We start from the raw sequence: 22,161 nt of genomic DNA, 5'->3' as shown, positions 1-22,161 counted from the left end.
AATGGGGGAGGCAATATTGCACACCATGTTGACAACCCTAGTCACATTTTCTGCAGGGCTGACATGACTAATGAACCATGAGCGGACGACTCGAAGCCTCATTCATTTCTCATTTAAACACAGGCAGCTGTAGCAAACCGCCATGCAGGCCTGTAAATTTCAACCCAAAAAGTGACTCTGTTTATGGTCACATGCAATTCAAAGACAGCTGCAGTGGCTCTGTGTGACGTTGGGTGTGGCCGCTAGAGATATTTTCAAGTCAGGCAGCAGCAACAGTGCAGTGTGTCCCATCTGCTTGTGACTCTTGTGCAGCGAACCGTGAGGAACATAAACTGACCATAATTATTAAAAAACTTAAATCACCCAGCAGGATAGATTTTTTTTTTCTTTTTAACCACAGCTGGCCGCAGGCTTGCTGGTTGACACATATGATCGAAAGCTTTCTAGGGGACATGCTGGTAAACTGATTGCAGCTTGAACTCTATTTTTCCGCTCAGTGTGTGAACACTGGAAGGCTCTTGTGATAGGCTAGAGAGAACACCCACGTTAAAATGAAATACAGCAGATTTCAAAGGAACTTTACAGCATTTCCGTAATAACATTCCTTAATGTGCAATTCAGCTCAAGCCTGAGCTGCACATCAAAATGGAAGCTGAAAGTATGACTCAAGGGTTCCAGCTTATAGGTCTCAAGGGAATGCACCACAGCTAGGCAGTAAAACAAGTAGAGCTGATGCATATAAGGAAGAATCGCGAGGTAAGGCCAGGGAGCTATTGTGGCAACAGGAGGGGACATATTTCCAGGGGAAAAAAAAGGGATATTGTAATCAGGATTTACCGAGTTTTATTGACCAGCAGCTCGCTTTCGTGGTACCATTCCAGAGCAGGAGGCGGCACGGCCGTGAACTGGCAGTGGAACACAGCTTCTTCATTCCTCATAACCACCTGGTCCTCGGGAGTGACCACTGGTCGAGGAAAGCTCTTATCTATAAAAGAGGTAGACAAACATCTCCATGATTATATCTACAGGTATGAGACCATCAAGCGCAACCGCATCTGCGCACTTATTAAAAAGTGCCAACAGCAGTGCGGACCCTCAGGTGCTGGGATGTGTCAACACCTCAGGGGCCCCCAGGTAGTCTTCATTAGGGCCCTGGACTTTTCATTGATCCTGGACTCATCAAAACCATTGTTGTGTTATGGCAGCTGGAACACATAATGGGACTGACTGTTGTGCGGGAGGAAAAATCCCGATTGTCAAATTCACAATTTGATGTGGCATGTCATTTTTATTGAACAATCGGAAATTCATTCCATACCTTCTAATACCTGCTTACAATATGAATGAACTTGTCAGTAAGTTGTAATGTAAATGTGGTATTTCCTTCAAAGTTATAGATCTCCAATAAATGACGATTATCGATATATTTGAAAGTGGAGCAACTCTACTAGGTAGTAGGTCTGATTAACGAGGAGAACACACAACACCACATGACTAAAAACCTTTCATAGTAAATTTTCATATTTAATTCATGGAGGTAAAAAATATAATGATATTTCCATTCTCAATTTCCCCTTCTGAGATTGGTCGCATTTTTATACTTGCCATTGACAACTGACTTTTGCAGCCTAGGAACATGTAGTTAAAAATATTTTCTTTGTGTTCAGACTGAAGAAACCATATACAAAAACAAAACAAACAGTATGACTGGTTAAATTTTGAAACTTGCATAATCCACAGGCTTCACTGGCGATGTCTTGAAATTTAGCATCAGTTTTCTTGGTCACATGCTCAGCCAATTTAAAAAAGAAAAAAAGATAGGAAGTACTGCAGAGGAAGCCAATAAGACTTTCCATTGAGTAGGCATGATAGGAGAGAGGAGATGGCAGGTGCAGTGGGATTTATGACAGCTCACAAATACGACTGAAATCTTCAATTGAAATGTGTCCTTTTGATTTATTCATTCATTTTTACATATTTTCAGGAACCACTGTGATTTCTCATATGCCTGTAGGCATAATAACTCACCGACAGTGTTCATCAAATTAACGTCATCAGCAAAATTTCCCAGTTGCCACATAAGAGTTGGAATTTGTCAAATTAAAGAGACCGTGCTTCATTTCCACATTGTTATATGGCCAGAAGGGTAGTCGATTAAAGGCCATATTAGCCTAGAGATCCCTCATATTATACACTTGGCCCACCCAAGAACTTTACGGCAAGACTGTTACAGTGTGACTACGTTGAAAAACTGCTCAAATCTGTCAAATCTACCTCAAAGTGAAGCCCTATGGCAGTACCAATGGTGGATAGGGTAATTGGAAACGCCGTAATTATCCATCCTTCCTCCACCCAGGTGCTGACATTACACGAGTGTGATTGTGTGTGTGTGTGTGTGCGCGCGCGTGTGTTTCAGGTGGCTCATTAGTGTGATGCAAGCATCAGGTTTCTCAGACAGATGCTGAATGTACTGTACTTCTCTCTGCGGTGTACTAGTGTCACGCAAGCACACATAAAATGGGGAAAAAAATCATGACAAGGGCAAGCAGTAATACAAATACACTCATGATGCATAACAGTACACATCAGCAGTTTTGTAAACGTTCAGTAGTAATGCAGCTATATGGCGTATAAGCCTGCCTATGTTGGTCTGCTCCATTGGCATTTATGATGTTCTGTCTCCATATGTAAGCTGAGTTGACAACGCACCATTATGTTCTATTTCATGACATGAAAGCAAGACATGTCAAAGACCAATAAGTCAGCAAACTGTGTGCACCTACTTGTACACATTGGACATACCTATGATGTTGAGTGTGAAGTTACTGTTGCTGCAGACGTGGCCGGCTGCGTTCTTGGCGCAGCAGTAGAACAGACCATTGTCATCTGGAGTGGCGCTCTTGATTGTGAGTGTTCGTTCCTTGTTGTTGATCTGATGGCTTTTCTCAGTCAGTTTCACCCCGTCTTTGAACCACTGGCAGGTTGGCCTGAGAGGAAGACATGAAACGGGGATGATGATGATGAGGAGTAACAAAAAAAATCCCCAACATCAGGCTATGACAGAATTAACTTATTTTGGTCTTGCACCATCCTATCATAAAAAAATGATCGGGGAGACTCACCGTGGGTGTCCATCAATGTGACAGCGAAGCGTGACGGGGGCTGAGCTCTCAATTTCCCCTTCTGAGATGGGCTCCTTTAATGTCACGCCACCGCTTTCTAACCCTGAAGAAGCAGAAAGGAAAACAGCCAAGACTTCAAGTGGGAGGATGGACAGACAAGAAGTGTTTCAGCGATTGTCAGCATGAGACACAGACTTAAATAGTTTGCTGTTATTCATTGACACGGACATGTGAGACACGGTGGGCCTGCAAGAATGACACCGATGGTGCATCACAGTGACACAAACGGAACAAGAGAATTTTCAAATACACCCCATGCAATGTTGAAAACATTGATGCACACTGTCCATAATTCCTCCAAATATACAATCAAAAGGCTGAAAGTATCATTGGCTACAAATAAAGGTACCGCACAATGGATTGTGAAGTCCAACAGGAGTCAAAACAGGAGTAATTCATTAATTGATCATTCCTTCAACCTATAGTCAATACACAAAATCCAAAAGTTATAGTTGTAATAAAATACAATGATTAGCTCTATGAGATAATTAGTGTTCGCTGAACAGTGACCTCTAACATGAGGAAAATAAACTGACTCTTACGACAGTACATTCCTCTTTTGGTAGCAAAGAGTGTCATGAAACATGATTGATGTTTGCCACAGATGCATATGGACATGGAGGGAAAGAAACCAATCCTCAGTTTTACTTGAATGCATCAGGCAGGAAAATCGGAGGTTCTACTTTGAAGTATGGCTGAATGGTGGTCAGGTAACTGCCAATCACGGCTCGTTCGCAAGCTGAGCTGTGGTTGGTTATTCCCTGACCACTGAAAACATGTTCGACAGCAAGTGGCAAAACGTGATTTTAAAGCTGTTAATTGTACATGAAAAATAATGAAATTATTACATTCATTGGAGACAAAATATTAACTTTTTTTGATTGCTGAAAATGGCCAAATCAGTGAAGTCTCCCTTAAATTTTAGTGTTCTATTATTATGAATGTCATGGCTATAGTTGATAGTGTTTTTGCCAATTTTACATTTTGGCGCGGCACGATTTAGATTAAGCTCTATGAACACACACAACCAAAATCATTTTTGTATACTTCAGAGGGGGGGGAAAATTTAAAATTAATGAACACTGGCAAAGTCCTTTTCAGCTTTTGTGTTGCCTTGTCTTCAAAACACTCCTTTAAATGTGCTCATTGTATTTGTATACAGTTTCTCCATTGCTGACATTTCTACAGCCTGTGGCTGACTAGTGTGAGCAGCCAGCACTCTTTATAGCATCTATTAAAAATGCATGGCATCACCTGAGACAGCTGTGGAGAGGCAGGAAGAAGCAGACTGCCCGACAAAGAGCAAAGTAGGCTCTACAGGGAGACCTGTCTGGATGAATATGCTATGCTTTCATTGACTAGCCTAAACCCAGCCTTCTCTGAGACCCATACAGTACTCTTTAGCATCATCTAAAGCCAGATGCCCCCCCCTGCAAGTCTGTAAAAGTTCACATACCGTATTGGCCCGAATATAAGACGGCCCTGATTATAAGACGACCCCCTCTTTTTCAAGACAAGTTTGAAAAAAGACTTTGAACACCAAATTAATTTTTATACAGAAAATAATTACAGTAAATCTGAAATAAATGAGTATAACAATATATTTGAGAGAAAAAGCATGTTATTTTTCCTCGCTTGAATCTTAATATCTGAACATTTAAATATGTAAACTAAAGTTTCGTAAATGAATGGCTTCTGATTTTTGAAATGTAAATTACATCATAACTTCTCCTCAGCTGCCGGTTAACCTGGCCGATCTTCGACCCACTTTTCTCCAGATTGTCGCTACGTTTCTCCATTTTCTATTATCTCTTCTATTATTTTCTTCTCTTTGTCTTCTTACCGCTATTTTTTATTTTTCTTCTTCGTGCTACCGCTATTTTTATTTTTATTCTTCGTGGCAGGGGTTCACTTTGGCCTGGGAGTCAAGTTCAGCATTCGCTTCAATGATATCTGGCGTCATCTAGCTCTGAAAAACGTTTTCAGTCTTATTTCAATGTAAAAAACACCATCTTATATTCGGGCCAATATGGTACATTTGTGCATCTGTCAAAGACATGTTTGCATACAGTGATGAGTGAGATGCCGCCCACGCTGTCGTAAGCAAGAGGAATCATTTCAGTGCCTTCAAGCGGGCTTGTTGTGTGCACACGTCAGAAAGTCTTTGTTAATTGTGTGTCTGAGGCAAGGTCGCTCTTGTGAAGAGGAGTAAGGTGAAGGCTATAGAAGGACCTTAGGGCAGACACACTGAACTTTCCATTGGTGCAAAGGAAGCTGAAGAATTCGAACAAAAACAGAAGGTGTAAACACGGAGTGTCAGCGAGAGTTCACTGCAATAACTATCATCAGCATGTCAAACCTGGTTTGCAAATAAAGGCAGTTGTTTAAACCTGCCCAGAGGTTTCGGATACAGGTGGTATAAAATATATGGGCTTCTTTCTAACACTTTCCTATGAGTCAGTGTTTTCTTTGGGAGGTTTTTTTCCCGGAATAAAAACAACACGACTTGAACAACAGTCTTTAAATAACCAGTTTTAATGTATTTACCAAATTTACATTTGCCTTCATTGAACGGTTCCAACAAGGTTGGGGAAGCACAGAATTGTCCAAAGTATCTCAATATGGTGAACTAAGGCCAACCTCATGATAGATTGATTGTTTGTGTTCCGAGACGTCATCATATAAAGATAAATATGCGGCATGCACGTCAATGTCGAGGAACCATGCCCTACCACTGACCTCTGTAGACAGAAATCCATTAACAATCACAATGAACCATTGAGAAATCGGGACTTATATCCGCTATTCTATTATTTTGGTTGAACTAGATTTCTTGACACTTGCACATTCTCAGCTTAGGTTTCTCCAGCTGTCCACTTGACAAACAGAAGGCAGTCTTTCATAACCTATTAAGAGGGACACATACTTGTTGATAATCCATCCTCAGAATGCATGGCCAAGTGTCTCAGTGAGTGAGTGTGTGCCTGCCTGGCCTTAAACACCAGAATTAAGGCTGTACATTTATAATTACGTTGGAGGAGGAATCGGAAGCCAGATCAACTCAGGGATGACAATAGATCAATTGAGACCATATTACAGTTCGGGCAGCAGATATGTGTGAGCTTGTTTTTTGCTAATTTCTAAAAAAGGGATGGCAGATTGTGCTACAGAGGCAAGGTATTCTAGGCTTTTCATTTGACTGGCAGTACCATATGCGTATGTAAATGCAAGTTGGAGTCCTGCTGTGAAACAGAGAGATAAATAAAAAATGAAGAAGGTCAGGGAAAAGTGTGGTGTCAGATTTGATCAGCTGTGCTTGACAAAAGGCCAACAGGCCAATGCTTCAAATTCAATAATTTCAAGGAGATGGTGTTGCCGTCACATGGTGGAGCACAGGCGTGAGGCTGATGAGCAGCTGCGTTTTGTCAGCTCACGTGAAAATGTGAAACAAAAGTAGGGGGACAGATGGATGAGAGCTAGTGGCCTTGCACTAGTGATCAGAAAGGATGTCCTATGAGCACACAAAGCTATCTCTTCATAAAAGGTAGGTTAGGGACACTCACAGTAATTAGCACAAGGTGATGTGTGTTTGCTTTTGTTCGTGTGGCTCAGTGCAGGTTTGCAGATTAAATAGGCAGTGCGGATTGAGCGCGTTTCGTAAGTCAATTGCCAATGCATGCGACAAATTTCACAAACATTAGACTGTCTGCACGTTGCTGCAGGCGTCAGGCAAAATGCCTGCAGGAGCAACAAACATGCTGACAAAGGCGAGGCATGGCCCCGACGACTCTGCTGGACGCGGTTTCGCCACGGAGACCCAATGACCAGGCAGGTCAAAGGAACGGAATGGGGGGTGGGCTGAACCCCTATTAGTGAACACAGAGGGGGATAATTACTCTGAATAACTCTCAACTGACAGGATTTGCTTACCCACCATTGAGAGCAAGATAAATTAACTCTCTCGCTCTCGCCACAGGCTGGGGTGGGGGAGTCGGGGGGGATAAGAACCGATGGCGGTACAGTACATGTAGAGCACCCTGCCCTCCCCCCTATAGCTCATATTTACTACGATGCACGCAAAGTAGCATACGCATGAGTGAACACTCAAGCAGAATTAGAGCTAGAGGGGGTCTTTAAAAGCTGCGTGTGGCTTTATCACCCGTTAAATGTATGTTGGGGAAATATGAGAGCATTTGTCATAACATGGTCTGATCCAAGTAAAGCGATCCACAGAGAAAAGCCAACGTGCACCTCTTTACAAAGACAAATGAGTTGATACACAAAAACAAGAATGGCATACAAATGAATTCTTTAGGATTCATTACTGATATGAACAGGGGAACATCTACATTGCAACACACTACGAAGATACAGTATTTGCCAAGTTATCAGGAAAATAGAGACATATTGCAATAGTGGGCTTTGCATGAAGTCACAGGCTGAATTTTTCACAATTTTGAAGTCTCAATTGATACAATTTCAGATTTTTATTTTAATAAGCAAGACTTTTTTCTTTTTTTTTTTACTTTAAAGGTTCTTTAAGTCGACTGAGGGTTGACCACCTTCCTAGAAGAGATTATGTTTGATGTGGAAGGTTTCAATTTACCGTTACAGGACTGCACTGCACTGCTAATTCATCTCCACACATCCCTTTGCACAGCAATGCAAAAGCACTGCCAGTCAAAAGGGAAGAATTAATGTTCTACCTATGATGTGCTTTCTCATTAATCTGATGTCAAGCAATCGGTTTGAAATTTTCATGGAAAAGGTTAACCAGTCATGTGTGAATATCACTGAAGAATGCTTTTAAGCCAGCATTGTTCAGCCAATGTACTGCAATGTCACGGCAGCGGTTTAACTATAATATAACAATCTTTATTGTTCATTTGCTTTAAAAAAAGTTGGTTAATATTAGATTCCATATTCATAAATAGTTGAGCGTTTCAAAAATGAAAGTAGTATTTCTCACTGGGATTTCCTCGGAAAACTGTTGTCTATATCTGGAACCTGCAGCAAAAAAAGAAAAAACGAACACTCTCTGGTAGCTAGTATAACTGAAGGATGCTTGACCTCCCACACAATCTATGCATCCATTGCTAAGGAGCCCCGTCTACATCAAACTATCCATCCATTATACAAACCGCTTAGGCAGATTTGAACCCTGGACCTCAACACTGTGAGGCGGACGTGCTAACCAGTTGTCTGCCGCGCTGCTGCATCAAACTAAAACAATGAAATTGGCCGAGTGTTTGAGTCATCTGGGTGGGCTTTTTCTCTGGTTTACTCTTTACACTGTGTGAGGAATGCACTTCACTCTTCAAAAGGGATTGCACTCAGTTATACTGTATACAAATGGGAGGTGGGGGTCATCCAATGCATGGAAATGCTAATGCCACCAGATATAGTTGCTGATTAAACATGTCAAGAGAACTGGTGTTTCATGTCCAACTTGTTTCATAAGCTTTATTAAGATAGTGGATCATCTTTGATTAAAACACATGAGAGCCGCCTCTTTCCCTTGAGAGAAGCTTTCGAAAACTGACGAGTTTCTTATGACAATGACACGATGCGCTAAACATCACAGGCCACAAATACTGTATCTGCTCGTGGAGATGCAATACAGAAGTGAGGTTCCTCCGTGTAGGACAGACTTTCAGTTTTCAACTAGGAGGTCTTGTTTGATTGTAATCATCCTTTGAAAATTGACACCTGTCACGCAATCTCCCCAAAAAAGCAAAAGCACATTTCTGCTTAAGTGCAATGATAAAAGAGAAAGGCAGTATTTCAAACGGAGGCACTTCAATCGTAACAACTAGTAACAAAGGCTGCTCCACAATGTGACCAGCTTGTTATTTATCACTAAACAGTTTTGCTATGGCTTTCTTTTCACCAATGATGTTGCCTATGCTGCAAATGAAGGCAATGCAAGAAAAGGGGGTGTCGTTGATCAAAGTCAATTACATTGCTTGAAGGTAAAAGCAACTCCGCAACATTCAGACTAAACACACGGGAAAAGAGCATGTGATGCAACATGGAAATAAAAATGTATTACAGGCAACAAGAAACACATGCTCGGTGGCGCTCATCTCCAGTTTCAATTGGGCAAAGGAGAGGAAGCTTCAAAGAAAAAGGCAACAAAGTGGAACCATTCCCTCAACTTCTTAGCCGCCACCTACTGCGACTTTTATCTTGCTTTTCTGATCCGGAAACTGGACAAACATCCTTTTTGCCATCATGAAACCCTGTCAACTGGTCATTTTCACGCAGGAAAATGAGGTGCTTTCAATCTAAAATGGAACACTTACATTTGATGTTGAAGGAGGCGTTTGTGGAGTGGAGCACCTCTCCCATGGCCGTGTTCTGTGCCACACACTCAAAGTTTCCTGCATCCTGTTGGCGGTCCACAGTGATGAATTTGAGATTGCTGCCCTCCTGGTGCCTCCTCTCGCTGTTTTCCAGCGGCTGCCCATTGTGGAGCCAGCGGTACGTGATGTCAGTCGGATCGCCGACCTCACAGCGGAGCATGGCGCTACGGCCATGCAGGGCATCCTGAGACTTGGGCTCTCTGGTGAACTGGATGGCAGCAGCCCCGATGGATAAAACTGAGAGGAGAAAAGACAGACAATAAATAACAGGGCCGATCGACCTTGTGTGAGAATGTTTCAACATGATATGAATTTAGAGGAGGGGGGAAGGGTTGAAATTGAAATTGATGAAACCATGAGTTTTCCAATCTATTACGCAGCCACACACACGCACACACACACACACACACACAAACTCACTCACACACTAGTCTTGTGCCATCAGTTTATAAAGAGAGCTCTCAAATGCGACACCAAGTGTTGCACACACATCCTCACGCACACTTGAATCTTTTATGACGCATCTACCAGGAATGAGAGATACGTCTTTTCTGCTCTATTTAACCACATCTCACTGCAGGGAACGAAAGGACTGAACCCTGAACCAAAGCTCCAAGAACACAATGCAACCGCCGTCATTTTAACGTGCAACATCATGTTCCTTGGTAGCGATGGAATTAGTTTAACTCGGAACAGAGCATGCAAATTGAACAAGTCTAGCACACAGTGTGTATTTCAGTTTACTATGGACTTGTCACAACATTGTCTGCACAAGACAATGAGATTCCATGCAAGACGCTGGATTGGCTCTTTCAAAGATAATGCTCAACCGAGTTCCACGATGCACAGTATATTTATTATTGCACTCGTAGATTGCAGCGGTGTAAAACCTTATTCAGCTGCCTAATACAAACATCTGTCAGTGTCAAGTCCAGTTGGTGTTACTATGTTACTAGCAATAATCTCTCTTCATGTTCCAACACCTACCACAATGGACCCCTATCATGTGTCAAGGCAGTCCCCATCTGCCAGTTAGCATACCTGATGTCAAGTTTGTTATCATAAGGAACGGTCTATTGCTAAGAAGCGATGAAGCGTACCTACCAGCAATGTGTGGGCGTTGTGTGTTATGGGGGAGGGATGTGTCTGCACGTATTGAACAACTCGAGACCGGAGCCAAGCCACAAGAGAAATGTTTTCAATAATACTAAATCAAAGAGCTTGTTGAAACCAAGACAATACCTTAATGATTGACCCTCGTCAGTCCTTACAAAGATTGTCTGTTAGATTTTAAGAAAAAAAGTCTATTCTGCAAAATGACACAAAGATCATCCATTGATTTAGTATGCAAGGTGAGAAGACATTTTCTTTTTTTTCTTTTTTTTTTTTTGCTACTCATAAGCGACGGTCTCTTCCTTATTCCTATTTCTTTTCCATGTTCTGATTGAAATGGCCTTCGGTGGGCAAAATACTAGTGTTCCAGTTTATACGCTTGCCTTGGCACATAAGCTGTGAAGCAAATAAAGCCCTTCAGCTACGTCTTTCCATGACGCCGTTTGGTTTGAAAAGCAAGAATAGCTGTGGCAATTTTTTGGCAGGCAGGTCTGGCAGACAAGTGGGTTCATCTTTGTGGGGGGTCACAGTCCAGCAGGCTTTTCTTCAGTGGCAACTCAAGTGTGGCAGACCGATTTACAAATATCACAAGGACACCCATTGCCAGATAATTTACACTACAAGCAACATTTCTCCCCTCAAGTTGTGCCTGTGAAGTTGAGGTTAGGTCAACTTTGACTTTACATGATTATATCAAAATTGTGAGGAAATCTGATGACACGGGGAACCGATTTGAAGGTCCAAATAATATAATTGAGAAACAGTTTCGTGCCGATAGGGGTAAAAAACAAAACAAAATAGAATGTCACTCAATTGGAAGCATGAAAAATGTACATGGCACCTACAACACACAGAATTAGACATTCATACCAGCATACACCACGCTGGCCGAGAAAAAAGAGTTCATAACATTGCACAGTACATGTCTCTCGACTCATTAAAAATAATTTGCTAATTTTCCTCATGGTCAATCAAGGAAAATCAGTCACATTCCCATCCGGAGTTAAAAGAGTGAGTTTGGGCATCCTGCCACATGCAACTCTCTTAAGAGGTTGTGAATTTGATATGTATAAAACTAGGAAGAGAGAGCATCCTAACATTCACTTCAAATAAATACCGGAAAGCCTCAATGCCAAGCATGCAGCTGAGTTGTGAGACAGCCAAGTTCCCCCGCAGGCTGAGCCGCCTTGGCCAAGTTTTTGTACATGCAGTATGATATTCTGTGTGCATTTTGAAATGGAGTGCAAGAGCTGTGTAATGAAGTTTACTTCATACCTGTTGACGTAATGTTTGTGTATATATGTGAGAGTGTGTTCCTGAGTGCACAAAGGAGAATGAGTTCCGGGAAAAGTCCCTGCAGAGAGAGACAGCACACAAAGCTGAGGTGTTTTCGCCAACCACATGATGAGTGACGAGGGGAGGAGAGTGATGAGACATAGGGAGGCACCGTCTATCACATTTGAGGATGTCTGCAAAGTTCACAGTGCTGCAGCTCAAACCAAGAAGAAGGTCAGGTGCACCGGGCCGTGACCTACATCTTTGAAAGGGTGACCTACATCTTTGAAACATGCACTGCTTGTCTCATAGGGGCACCCAAAAACGCACTTTAAAAATAGACATGTAAATAAATGAATATACAGAGGACCGCCGGTATTTGTGGGGGGTAGGGACCAGGCCGAAAAATCTGCGGGTACCGAACCATAAGTATAGTTCTACTGTATTGCGGGTGTCGGCCGGAATACCATTATACCGTATCTCTGAAACCATTAAAACTCATGTTTGTTGATACCCAGTGACCAACGGTATCGACTTGTGAATGAATGAAATTCAACTGATTTGGACAAATGAGGTTTCGGCCTGACTACAGCGAGACACAAGTCACAACTGCAGCATCAGTGAATACAGTACAATGATTCTTTCTTTGCCTGTGCAACTACTCTAGATCGAAACCTGTAATGTGGCTCATGATTTCCCACTGAGCACACAAAGGAATGCTTGAACTGAGTGCACAGAGGGACAAACAAAGAGATAAGCAGGACAAACAACAGCCTAACTTCTGAGGGAGCTTCAAAGTGAGAGGAGTTGAAAGGGAAATGTTCAGTGATAAAGAAGACAAACCAAGACTACGATAACCACCATTATAAAGCACTATGGTAAGAAAACTGCAAGTACAAATCCAAATCACAAGATGTCATCCACGTTGTTCTCAGATAAGGTCCAGATGTCAAAATGTAGCATGCAAAAGTTAATACAATGCCTTTTTTATGATTTCAAAACAGAATCCAGTCATTTGTGGCAAACTGAGCCACAACGTTATCGTTCCATAAAATAAATATATGTCATCAGGCGGTTGAGTGACAACTTTAGGATTCTTTCCTGACAGCCCTCGGAAGCGACCCGTGCAATGACCCCTCCCTTTGTTTCCTTAATCTGCTGCTATGGTGACCCAAAGCCCAGAAAACTAATGGATGGGAAAATTGGCTTTGCAACTACAAAAGCTGAGTGGGTACTCCTGGATATTATAGGGATCAATATGCACTTTCCGGGAATTGTTTACAATAATACACTAATGCACCAGTCAGAGAAGCAGGTCCAATACATTATTAACATCCAGTCCGATGAAGGTAACTGACAACAAAGTGGAAGTAAGTACCGGTAAGTAGGTTGAAGACTAATATCTGATACTGAGAGGATAAAATGTTTGCGCACAGGGATTCTCCTCTTCCGATTCAGTGCACCGAAGCCTGTTTTGACTGGCTAAAATATCAGGTGGAAGTCACCCTCAAGTCGGCGCGTTGCATGAATTCACTGCAAAAGCATAAGCATGAGTCGATATCAAGTTCAATGGTGCTCGTAGGAAAATGACAGAAGTTGTGGAGTTCATGTATCTGAAAAAAATGCACAGCACCTCAAAGAAAATTTTATTTTAAAAAAGCATGGGAGGAATGTTAAGGATGTGATTGATTTGCACTTAATGCTTGATGCTTGGCTCGCTAAAGTCCAATAAGCAGTTTGCCTGTGTCCCAAAGTCCGCTCGGATATGCTCCAGTCCCAGTCATGACCCTGATAATAAGTAGCGCAGGGAATGGGTGCGTGGATAGATTCATTGAGTGACAAGAGACATAAAAATGACAGGCTCACTTCCATCATGGAGACAATTGGAATAATGAAGACATCTGTCTCAACAAGTTACGACACAGTGATGAAAACCAACGATGCATTACCCAAATCAAATACCAACTGTATGTGGGTTGCCTCAGTGGACCATGTCAAAGCAAGGCTCATGCAGAGGATGGTTTTCAAGTGACAGGATGGTGGAACGGAGTCTTGGCTTGACAGAAATCAGCCATGCTGAAGCATTGACTGAAATAACCACCGTCGCCAGATGTTTATCTCTCGGACATTACAGTCACTGTCACCCAGTTCTAAAAGGCAAGCAGATTACACCATTGTTTACACCAGCGGCAACATTGTTACCCATCCTGTCAAATACCAAGAATATCAATCGCTCTGCAAAGATTTTCTGCCACTGACAACAATGAACGAAAACCAATAATGACCAATCATGTTTACATTTTCAAGCCATTTTTCAACCAGCAGCAGAATCAATATCACCGGATTAAATCGCAGAATGAGACCAGACAGCAGACCTCTTCTGAAATGCAGAAACAAATGGACAACATGTGACCGAATAAGAAACATAAAAGGAACTCAGAATTAGACATCTGGACTTCACATCAATATTCAACTAATTCTAGAACTATCTACAATCTCTGAAGAGCTGAATTCGGAGGCAGAGGCAAAGATCTTTGTTGGTTTTGTGCCTATTAGCAGGCTGGACAGGGGGCTTTTACTGTGAGCACTGAACGGAAAAGATCCTATCCATTTTTTCAGAATGCATGGGAACACTAATGCATCCAGCTCTGGGAACTATGCTCTCTTTAAAAGCATCTCCACGTCGCTGGAGTGCCGGGAACAGCGGATAGGACAGTGAATAACATGATCAAGGAAGGACAACATCGACTGCCTGTGGCCAATGAATTCTAACTGGAGCATTGAATGATGAAGTTATTGAATCAGTGAAGTGAAGAGATGCTTATAACTATTGTCACAGTCAGATAGTTAGCAAGATGTAAAGTTCTGCTGCTGCACTGGAATGTAAAGTAAAGCATATAATCCTTACAGTCAGAGGGCATGTAAAATGGAGTGAAGCACGAACAGATTAAAATAAAAGAATGTGAAGATGCTTTCCATTTAGATTGGGGGGGATAATTAGAACCATTTGATACTTTGAAGTTATCATAACTCCATCATCACATTTTGGAACTCTAGCCTGGATTAACAGACAGCACTCACTGTATTTTATGAGTGAAGACACAAAACGTCCATCATTCCTGGCAAGGGCAAGATAGTTTTTGAAAGTTAAAAGGGAAATCTAAGATGGAAATCATTGAAAGCTTCATCCTCAGAGAAAAGATTAATTGAAGTGGGAATGAAGGGTAACATTATGGGAGGAACGGGAGCCTTCTGGCAGATCTTTCATGGCCTGTCAGCAAACCACTGCATGCATGTACATGTACAGTATGTGTGTGTGTGTGTGAGACAGACGGCAATTATCTGGTTTAATCTTCAAGTAGAAAACCCCTAAACAAAAATAAAAGAGTGTGGCTATCCAAATCTAGGTTATATTGTTGGCCATGATAAATTTTTGCTTGGAATATTTTTGGACTGCTGTTTAAATTATTCTGTTGAAGTGTTGTTCTCTCCCCCCACTAATCTCAAACCAATACTGTAATTTCTTGCAAAGCCCAGTGTCAACACTGGCTTGGTATTTTCCAGCATGAACCTCACAAAGAAATCAGCAGAGCATGAAGCTGAAATGTAGCCCAAACAAAGAGGTCAGGCGTCCTTATTTGTCTTGACAGCAGAGACTAACAGGATACAATCAGACCAGGTACAATGTCTCTGTCAAGCTATTGTAACCAAAGTGACAGTTAGGTTCAGACTGAATCTTAGTCTAGTCCCTTTATTGACCTGTGTGGGCTTTTGTCAACAAGGTTCAACTATAACCTGCAGAAAAGAGGGCACCACTAAATCGGAGCTAAGGTCTCCACACTGAGAGTATTGTGCACTAGCCTTGAAAATATTCAAGTGACATGATAAGAGAAAAGCAGGACATCCTCAAAAGATGCAATTTTTGCTTGAAAAAAACAACAACAATATATTATTCAATAATTACTGTCAATTAAACATTGAATAGACAAGTCATTCCTGGATAAAATCTTCATTTACACATCAGTGCCATTTGATAAAGTTTCCAAAATGTAATCCATCAGAATGAATCAAAATACTTTTGCTGCTTTTATAAGGATACTACTATTCATCTTAATTGTCATTGAATTAGAGGTAGTACTTAGTATATACTTTGTCATTTGAGTTCTACATGTTAATTGGTTACGTTTGATAGTCTAGGATCGACTGTTGCCTTAAAATGGAGTGCTCGGACCAAGTGCTATGGCATCACTCCTCCGGGTAGAATTATTCCACACAATACAACGAGTTATTGGGTCTGAAAGAAAAGATGAGAAATGTCTGAAAATAAAGTCAATTAATTAATTAATTGTCGATTGATTGATTGAATACACACATAAATAAATAAATAAATAAAATTAAAATACCTTACCATTTGAATAGACTAAATTTTTGACACAGCTTTTGTATAGGTGGATGTCTTTATGTTTTCAAAGGTTTTATCAGTCACAAGTACGGGACCTGGTCAGAGCTTAGAATAGATGAATGCAGCTCACCCTTGAACAATGAAATGGTTCAAAGAAACTGTATAAAGGAACAATTCCCAGCTGCCTCAATTCAGAACATCAGTACAAAGGTACCTGCTGCTCCTATTTTAAATCTGCAGGAGACACCGCTGTGTTCATTCCATTACTCCTAAAAGGGAAATTCAATTGAAAGATTCTAATTTATGAACAGTGTCACGGCTATGCATACCTGTTACCATATTGCAATCCACGCTCTTATTGTACTCGGGTAATTGCACTGGGTAAAGTGATAAGGCTTCTGTGCAAAAAAAGAAAAAAAAAAGGCCAAGCTATTATAAGAGCGCCTTCATTTTGTGCATGGTGTTCTCCTTTTTACCAGTGACAGCAGGCGACGGCCTCCGCCCCAAACCAGACAAAGATCCCAACTCCCTTGCTTATTACCAGGCAACACTGGCATGGCAACCAGTATGCAGGAGCTCCCGGTGGACCACCGCACCAGTGTTCTTCGCTCTTGCTCAGAAACCGTAACCTGTATCTGATCTCAATTCGGTCAGATGTACTGTAGATAATAGAAAGCTGACAGTGACAGCCTGAAAATCTTGTTTGCAATTCTTGTTTGTGAGCGGATTGATTTCTAATAAAAGCTCTTGAAGTGATATTTTGACAGTTGTATGTCACCACTCAAGCACCGTTATCAAAGGAGGACCCATCCATCCTTACAAGTCTTGGCATTACTGCGCTCCTCACTTTCGGAAAGGAGGAAGTGTTCCCACGCGGTCAACATAACAAAACCAATAATTATAATATAAAAATACTGATGCAAGAGACGTCAGTCATGACTCTCATAAGCACGCTCGGAGGCAGTCAAGCATCTATACAGCAGTCAACAGGGACAAGACAAAAGTTGAAGTTGTAAATGTCACTTGTTAGCCTTATCCAGGTAAGTGTAGTGTGGATGAATTATTTTGGTGCCTTCTTTAACACAAAGGATTGTGACCTCAGTTATGCTGTTTCTTACTGTGGCATAAAGTCGAGGAGGTGACAGCTGCTGCGCATGAAGAAACATTTCATCGCAAATATGAGCACACGTCGCTCATCACGTTCCCCGACGGTGTCCCTCCACACCTGCCTTTATAACTGTCAAGATGAATGTCAAAGCGACATCTAAAATACAGTGCGACTGAAGCTGACCAGATTTCAACACCCACTCATAAGAGGCCAACTGTTGAAAAACAGGCCGCCTAATTCTTCCCCATGTAACCTTTGGATCGTAAGGATCATGGAAGGGTAGGCAGGTGGAGGAGGAAAGTAGAGCAAAGAAATTTGACAGTGATTTACAAAGGACAACCAAATAACGGCAGTGAAAAACCTTTGTGACGTGCAGAGATGTGCTCCTGAAAAGGAGTCATGGGTATTATACTAGCCGTGCTAGGCAAGCCTTCTGAAGTAGCCGCCATTCCTGCAGCACTGCTTTTTTGTTTTTCTTTTTTTGAATTTGGAAGCAATTATTAGATTAGCCTGGATTAGGTTTTGCTCAGGTGAGGATGGCTGGGCTGTGGTCCGCCTCTCAGGCTCTCACTAATCTGATAATGAGACTTTTTAGTGGGAACACAAAAAAGAAAGGCGACTATTCCTCCCTGTCTAAATTTTTTAAACACAAAGGGTCTACACAAACATGAAAGCCTACTGTGGGCTTGAGTAAGTGTTCAAACTATCCTGCAAATGGCCTGAGCAAAACTTAACAGAGAATAATAAAAAAAAACACACAAAATGTTGAACATCTGGGGTCACGCTCCACAATATTTCCAAGATTATGAGCCAACGGTGAAAGATAAATGTGTAGTGGACCAGAGACGTTCTGCCATTTCCATCCGGGCTAAACACGCTAGCCTGATAGATGTTATGGACCAACGAGTCCTCTTTTTAAGTCGGCGTTTAAAGAATCAAAGCTGGCTTGCAAGTTTAAATCCGTCTCTGTAGGCTTTTGGACACAGTCTCAAGTGTAATGTGATGGATATCAACTATAGCAGAGGAAAGAAGTGGTGTCCTGTTCTGACAGACTGACACAAAATTTAAAAAAAAGATGAATAAATGAAACGAAAGGTAGTTGGTAAGACAGTCTATCGGAAACAGTATAGCTCAATGTGCTTGATTCCATCAAAAGGAATGATCACTTCCCACAAGTGTAAACCACACTACAGAGATTGCGCACACGTGTGATAACAAAATGTGTGAGGAAAGCATTAGTATTTTAATTTCAAAGACCACTTGTATTCCTTTAAATTTTGTAAATGGCTTGGTGTGCTGCAGTGGAGAGACATGGAACATTTTCAACACTTCTAATCATTTGAATAACAGTGCTGGGGGCAGGATGTAGAAGACCCCCCAACGTGCCTGAGCAATTACCTTTAAAACCTGTGTTTGTAAATTACCGTAGATGCAATGAAAAACCTTAAAGAAAAACAATTTGCTATTGCCATCAAAATATTCTTAAACAAACCTTATTTAATGTTTTATGCAGTCAGCCTGCCTTAATCAAGAACTCTGGAGATGTGTATATTATCAACAATTATATAAGCACGGACAGATTCCGTTACTTGGCAACATGCGCCACTTGCCGTGTTTCCACCCACTCAGCTAGAGCTGAACACGGCCAAGGTGATTACGTCGCTTCTCTGAATAAGTGATCTGCTCACCATTCACCCGTCAGACCCTCTGAGAAAAAGGGGTGTCATGTACAGTGTAAAGATGACAGAAATGAGGTCGCTCTGTACAGGAAATGGAATATTTGATCTCGCTAAGATGCTTAGCCAGAGTGTTTTTGAAGTTACAGCAGATGATAAGAATCTAGTGGAGGAAAGCTCAAGATAAAAAGACCCTGAGATAAGAGATGAAATGTTATTTGCATTTGGACAATACAGTAAAGCTAAGATGGTGGTGTGTAATATGAGGGTTGATGGGGGCAACATTTGTATGATCAACCAGGCACTCTAATTTAGAATGGATTAATTATCTCAGATATACTTGGTGAGTGACAATTGACAATGCACCCAACCTGGTAACCCGGTAACGCCTACATCATGCCAAAAGAGCAATATCATGAGCAACAAGGCTGCAGTCAGCAGGTTAATTATCTAACGAGAGAGGTTTACCCTCAAATGCGGGTCCCTTTGCTGGTTCTTAAAGTAGTTTCTTGTAAATAGCACTCAACGGTGCAATGCGTTACTGTTTTATGTCTGCGGAGCACTGGGAGTGGCATTTAACAGAAGGTCAAGTATCTGACATAAAATTGAAATATTTCCTCTTTCACTTTGGTGTCCTTGGTAACTGCTGCATCCATCCATAAAACGGCCAATGGAGTTAAAAGATGTGCAAACCACATGACAGAAAATATCATATGAAATGAAGTTTTGGGAGACATTATTTCCTCTATAAACTAAAACAAAAGCTTTTTCTGTGGGGGAGGGGGTGTTAAGCAGTGGCGGTTCTGGGGGGGGGGGGGGGGCCAACAGGGGCCAGTGCCCCTGTAGCAATGATTCTGGCCCCCCCTGTGGCCCCCCCTCCGAGCGCAGATTACGCAGTCGTGCCGAGTCGCCGACGCGAAAGGTGGAACCAAAGTGTGTGATTTAACATTCTAGTCGGACCCTTTAGTGCGCTGCGCCATTTAAAAATGAGCGGGAAAATGAGAAGCAGTCCGCAGAGAAGGAAATTACCACGACACGAGTGCTATTTGCGTGTGTGCGTGTGTGTGTGTGTGCGCGTGTGTGTGTGCAACTTTTTTAGTCTCCCTTTTTGTTTTAATTTTTATTTAACACGATCAATATATAAGACATTGCCTTTTAAAATTTGGATAATTATATGCATGTAAAACATCTAGCTTCAGTGTATTTGCAATTTTTGTCCCCGGCAGGCTGGTACCATATCATCCCCTGGCTTGAATATTCTCAACAGACGTATTGTTACGCTTGCAGACATTTTAGCCCTCCTAATACTGTTTTTTTCTCATCACTGTCATGTTATGACTACAATTTCAAAGTCTGAAGAAATAAAAAGTCAAATAAGATTTCGAATCTGTCTTTTTAGCCCTGGGTTGAATGTGCCCCCCCCCCATCAAAACCCCTGGCCCCAGCCCGGCCCCCTCAGTGAAATTGATCCAGAACCGCCCCTGGTGTTAAGGAATGTCTGTGGTCTAGTAAATTTATCTCAATACAGAGCAAATTGTGAGCAAAATATTTGTCATGGAAATTCATTTGGAATCAATTCTATCAAGTGGTTTCTTAAAAATAACGGGGGGGGGGGGGGGGTATACATGTAAAACAATCCGCTCCCAATCTAAACCCACCAGCGGCCTAATCATATTCCAGGAATTTGTGAAATGAGGACGGTATTGTAAAAGGATGCATTTACACATCAACAACAACAGACTGGCTTCCTGTCCTCGTAAATGTCGACAGCTCTGCCACAATGACCACCCTCTGAGTTTGCTGTCACTCACTTTCTGGGAAGAGACCTCGCACTGCAGGACATGGTGCCCCCCCACCCCTCCCCTGACACTTCATGAAATGACACCTTTACAAGCTCATACACTCGGGGGTCACTAATTGGCTTGCCATAGCTGTGTGTGAATACTAACTCGACGAGAGGCCAGCAGCTGTTGTTAGAAGTAATTCCCTCAATTGTGAAAGGACACGAACAAAACAATTAAGTTAAAACTAGGAAAAGTGTTGACGTTCGTGTCTGCCTGGGTGGAATAAAAGAATCGAGCATCACACGAAGCTACCAGTATGCCCACAACTAATTATGTGCATAAGAAGCTGGAGCCCACCTCCTCTTTCTGAAGGATCCACCCATCTACTTATCTGAGTATGATTGTGGTTTCCCGTTGGATTTTCCCCATCCTCCTTGTCCAAGACCGCTGTGATGCTGTCAGTCCATAATCATTCACATCCTTACCCACTACAGAAAGCAAGAGCAGACTTTTTTTTTCCAAAGCTGAGATGTTCATATTTCCCCACATTGATTGCAGTTGGTGATCTGCCCAGAAATATGACTGGCTGCCTCAGAGGGAGTAGCAGAGGCTTTTATAAAAGGCTGGCATCAAAGTGTTGGTTGTCCAAGAGAGGGACTATTCAACTTACCCTGACCACAAAATGACTTGCACAGAAACGACCAATGAATTGGTTAATATAAATGCAGTACAGTAACACATCGTGTTTGAGTGATATTAGTGTAAATTGTAAGATTGTGACTAAAATGTAAGAGACAAATAAATATTTTCAATCTATGACCAAAACCTCGTTTTGTGAATTTCTGACTTCCAGTGTTCTCCCCGAGGTTCTATACATCTCTGCGCTGTTTTCATGTGCAGTCGACCCTAAACGCCCCACTATTTACGGATGACAGGCAACGATTTTAAAATGTCAAGAGTAGAGCAGTTTTACTGTCTGCATTACATGTCTGGTTTTATTTCTAAATCATATCAACCTTCACCGCACCAGGTACCTTCAAAATACAAAAGGTATACAAACTTATAAAGTATACAATCATTTTGTCCATTTTTCTTTTTGAACATTTTAAAATGTCCCGGGTTGAATGAATATAAAAGAATGTGTTGGACTATGTTAATAAAAGTTTAGCAATTTGTTTGTTTGTTTGTTTATTGAACATAAAACATATATACAGTAATAATTTGACAGAAAATAAGGTAGATAAAAAAAGTAAAAA

The 22,161-nt window shown here is 41.6% G+C and overlaps 1 protein-coding gene across 1 annotated transcript in view; it reads right to left on the bottom strand.

Annotated features, from left to right (window-relative positions):
• Nucleotides 1–22,161, bottom strand: part of ptk7b (protein tyrosine kinase 7b) — a 66,358-nt gene that overhangs the window by 14,337 nt on the left and 29,860 nt on the right. Inside the window, exons 3-6 of the mRNA XM_086122601.1 lie at nt 9,488–9,784; nt 3,123–3,225; nt 2,803–2,987; nt 838–985 (exon numbers count right to left, since the gene is read on the bottom strand). Of these exons, the coding sequence (XP_085978727.1) occupies nt 838–985; nt 2,803–2,987; nt 3,123–3,225; nt 9,488–9,784 (733 nt within the window). The remainder of the gene's footprint in view (nt 1–837; nt 986–2,802; nt 2,988–3,122; nt 3,226–9,487; nt 9,785–22,161) is intronic.

The sequence above is a fragment of the Hippocampus guttulatus genome, chromosome 10, assembly GCF_054856545.1.
Source record: "Hippocampus guttulatus isolate MCC_2025c chromosome 10, RoL_Hgut_1.0, whole genome shotgun sequence".
NCBI classification, from domain to species: domain Eukaryota; kingdom Metazoa; phylum Chordata; class Actinopteri; order Syngnathiformes; family Syngnathidae; genus Hippocampus; species Hippocampus guttulatus.
This window is presented reverse-complemented; position numbering and strand designations above follow the sequence as displayed.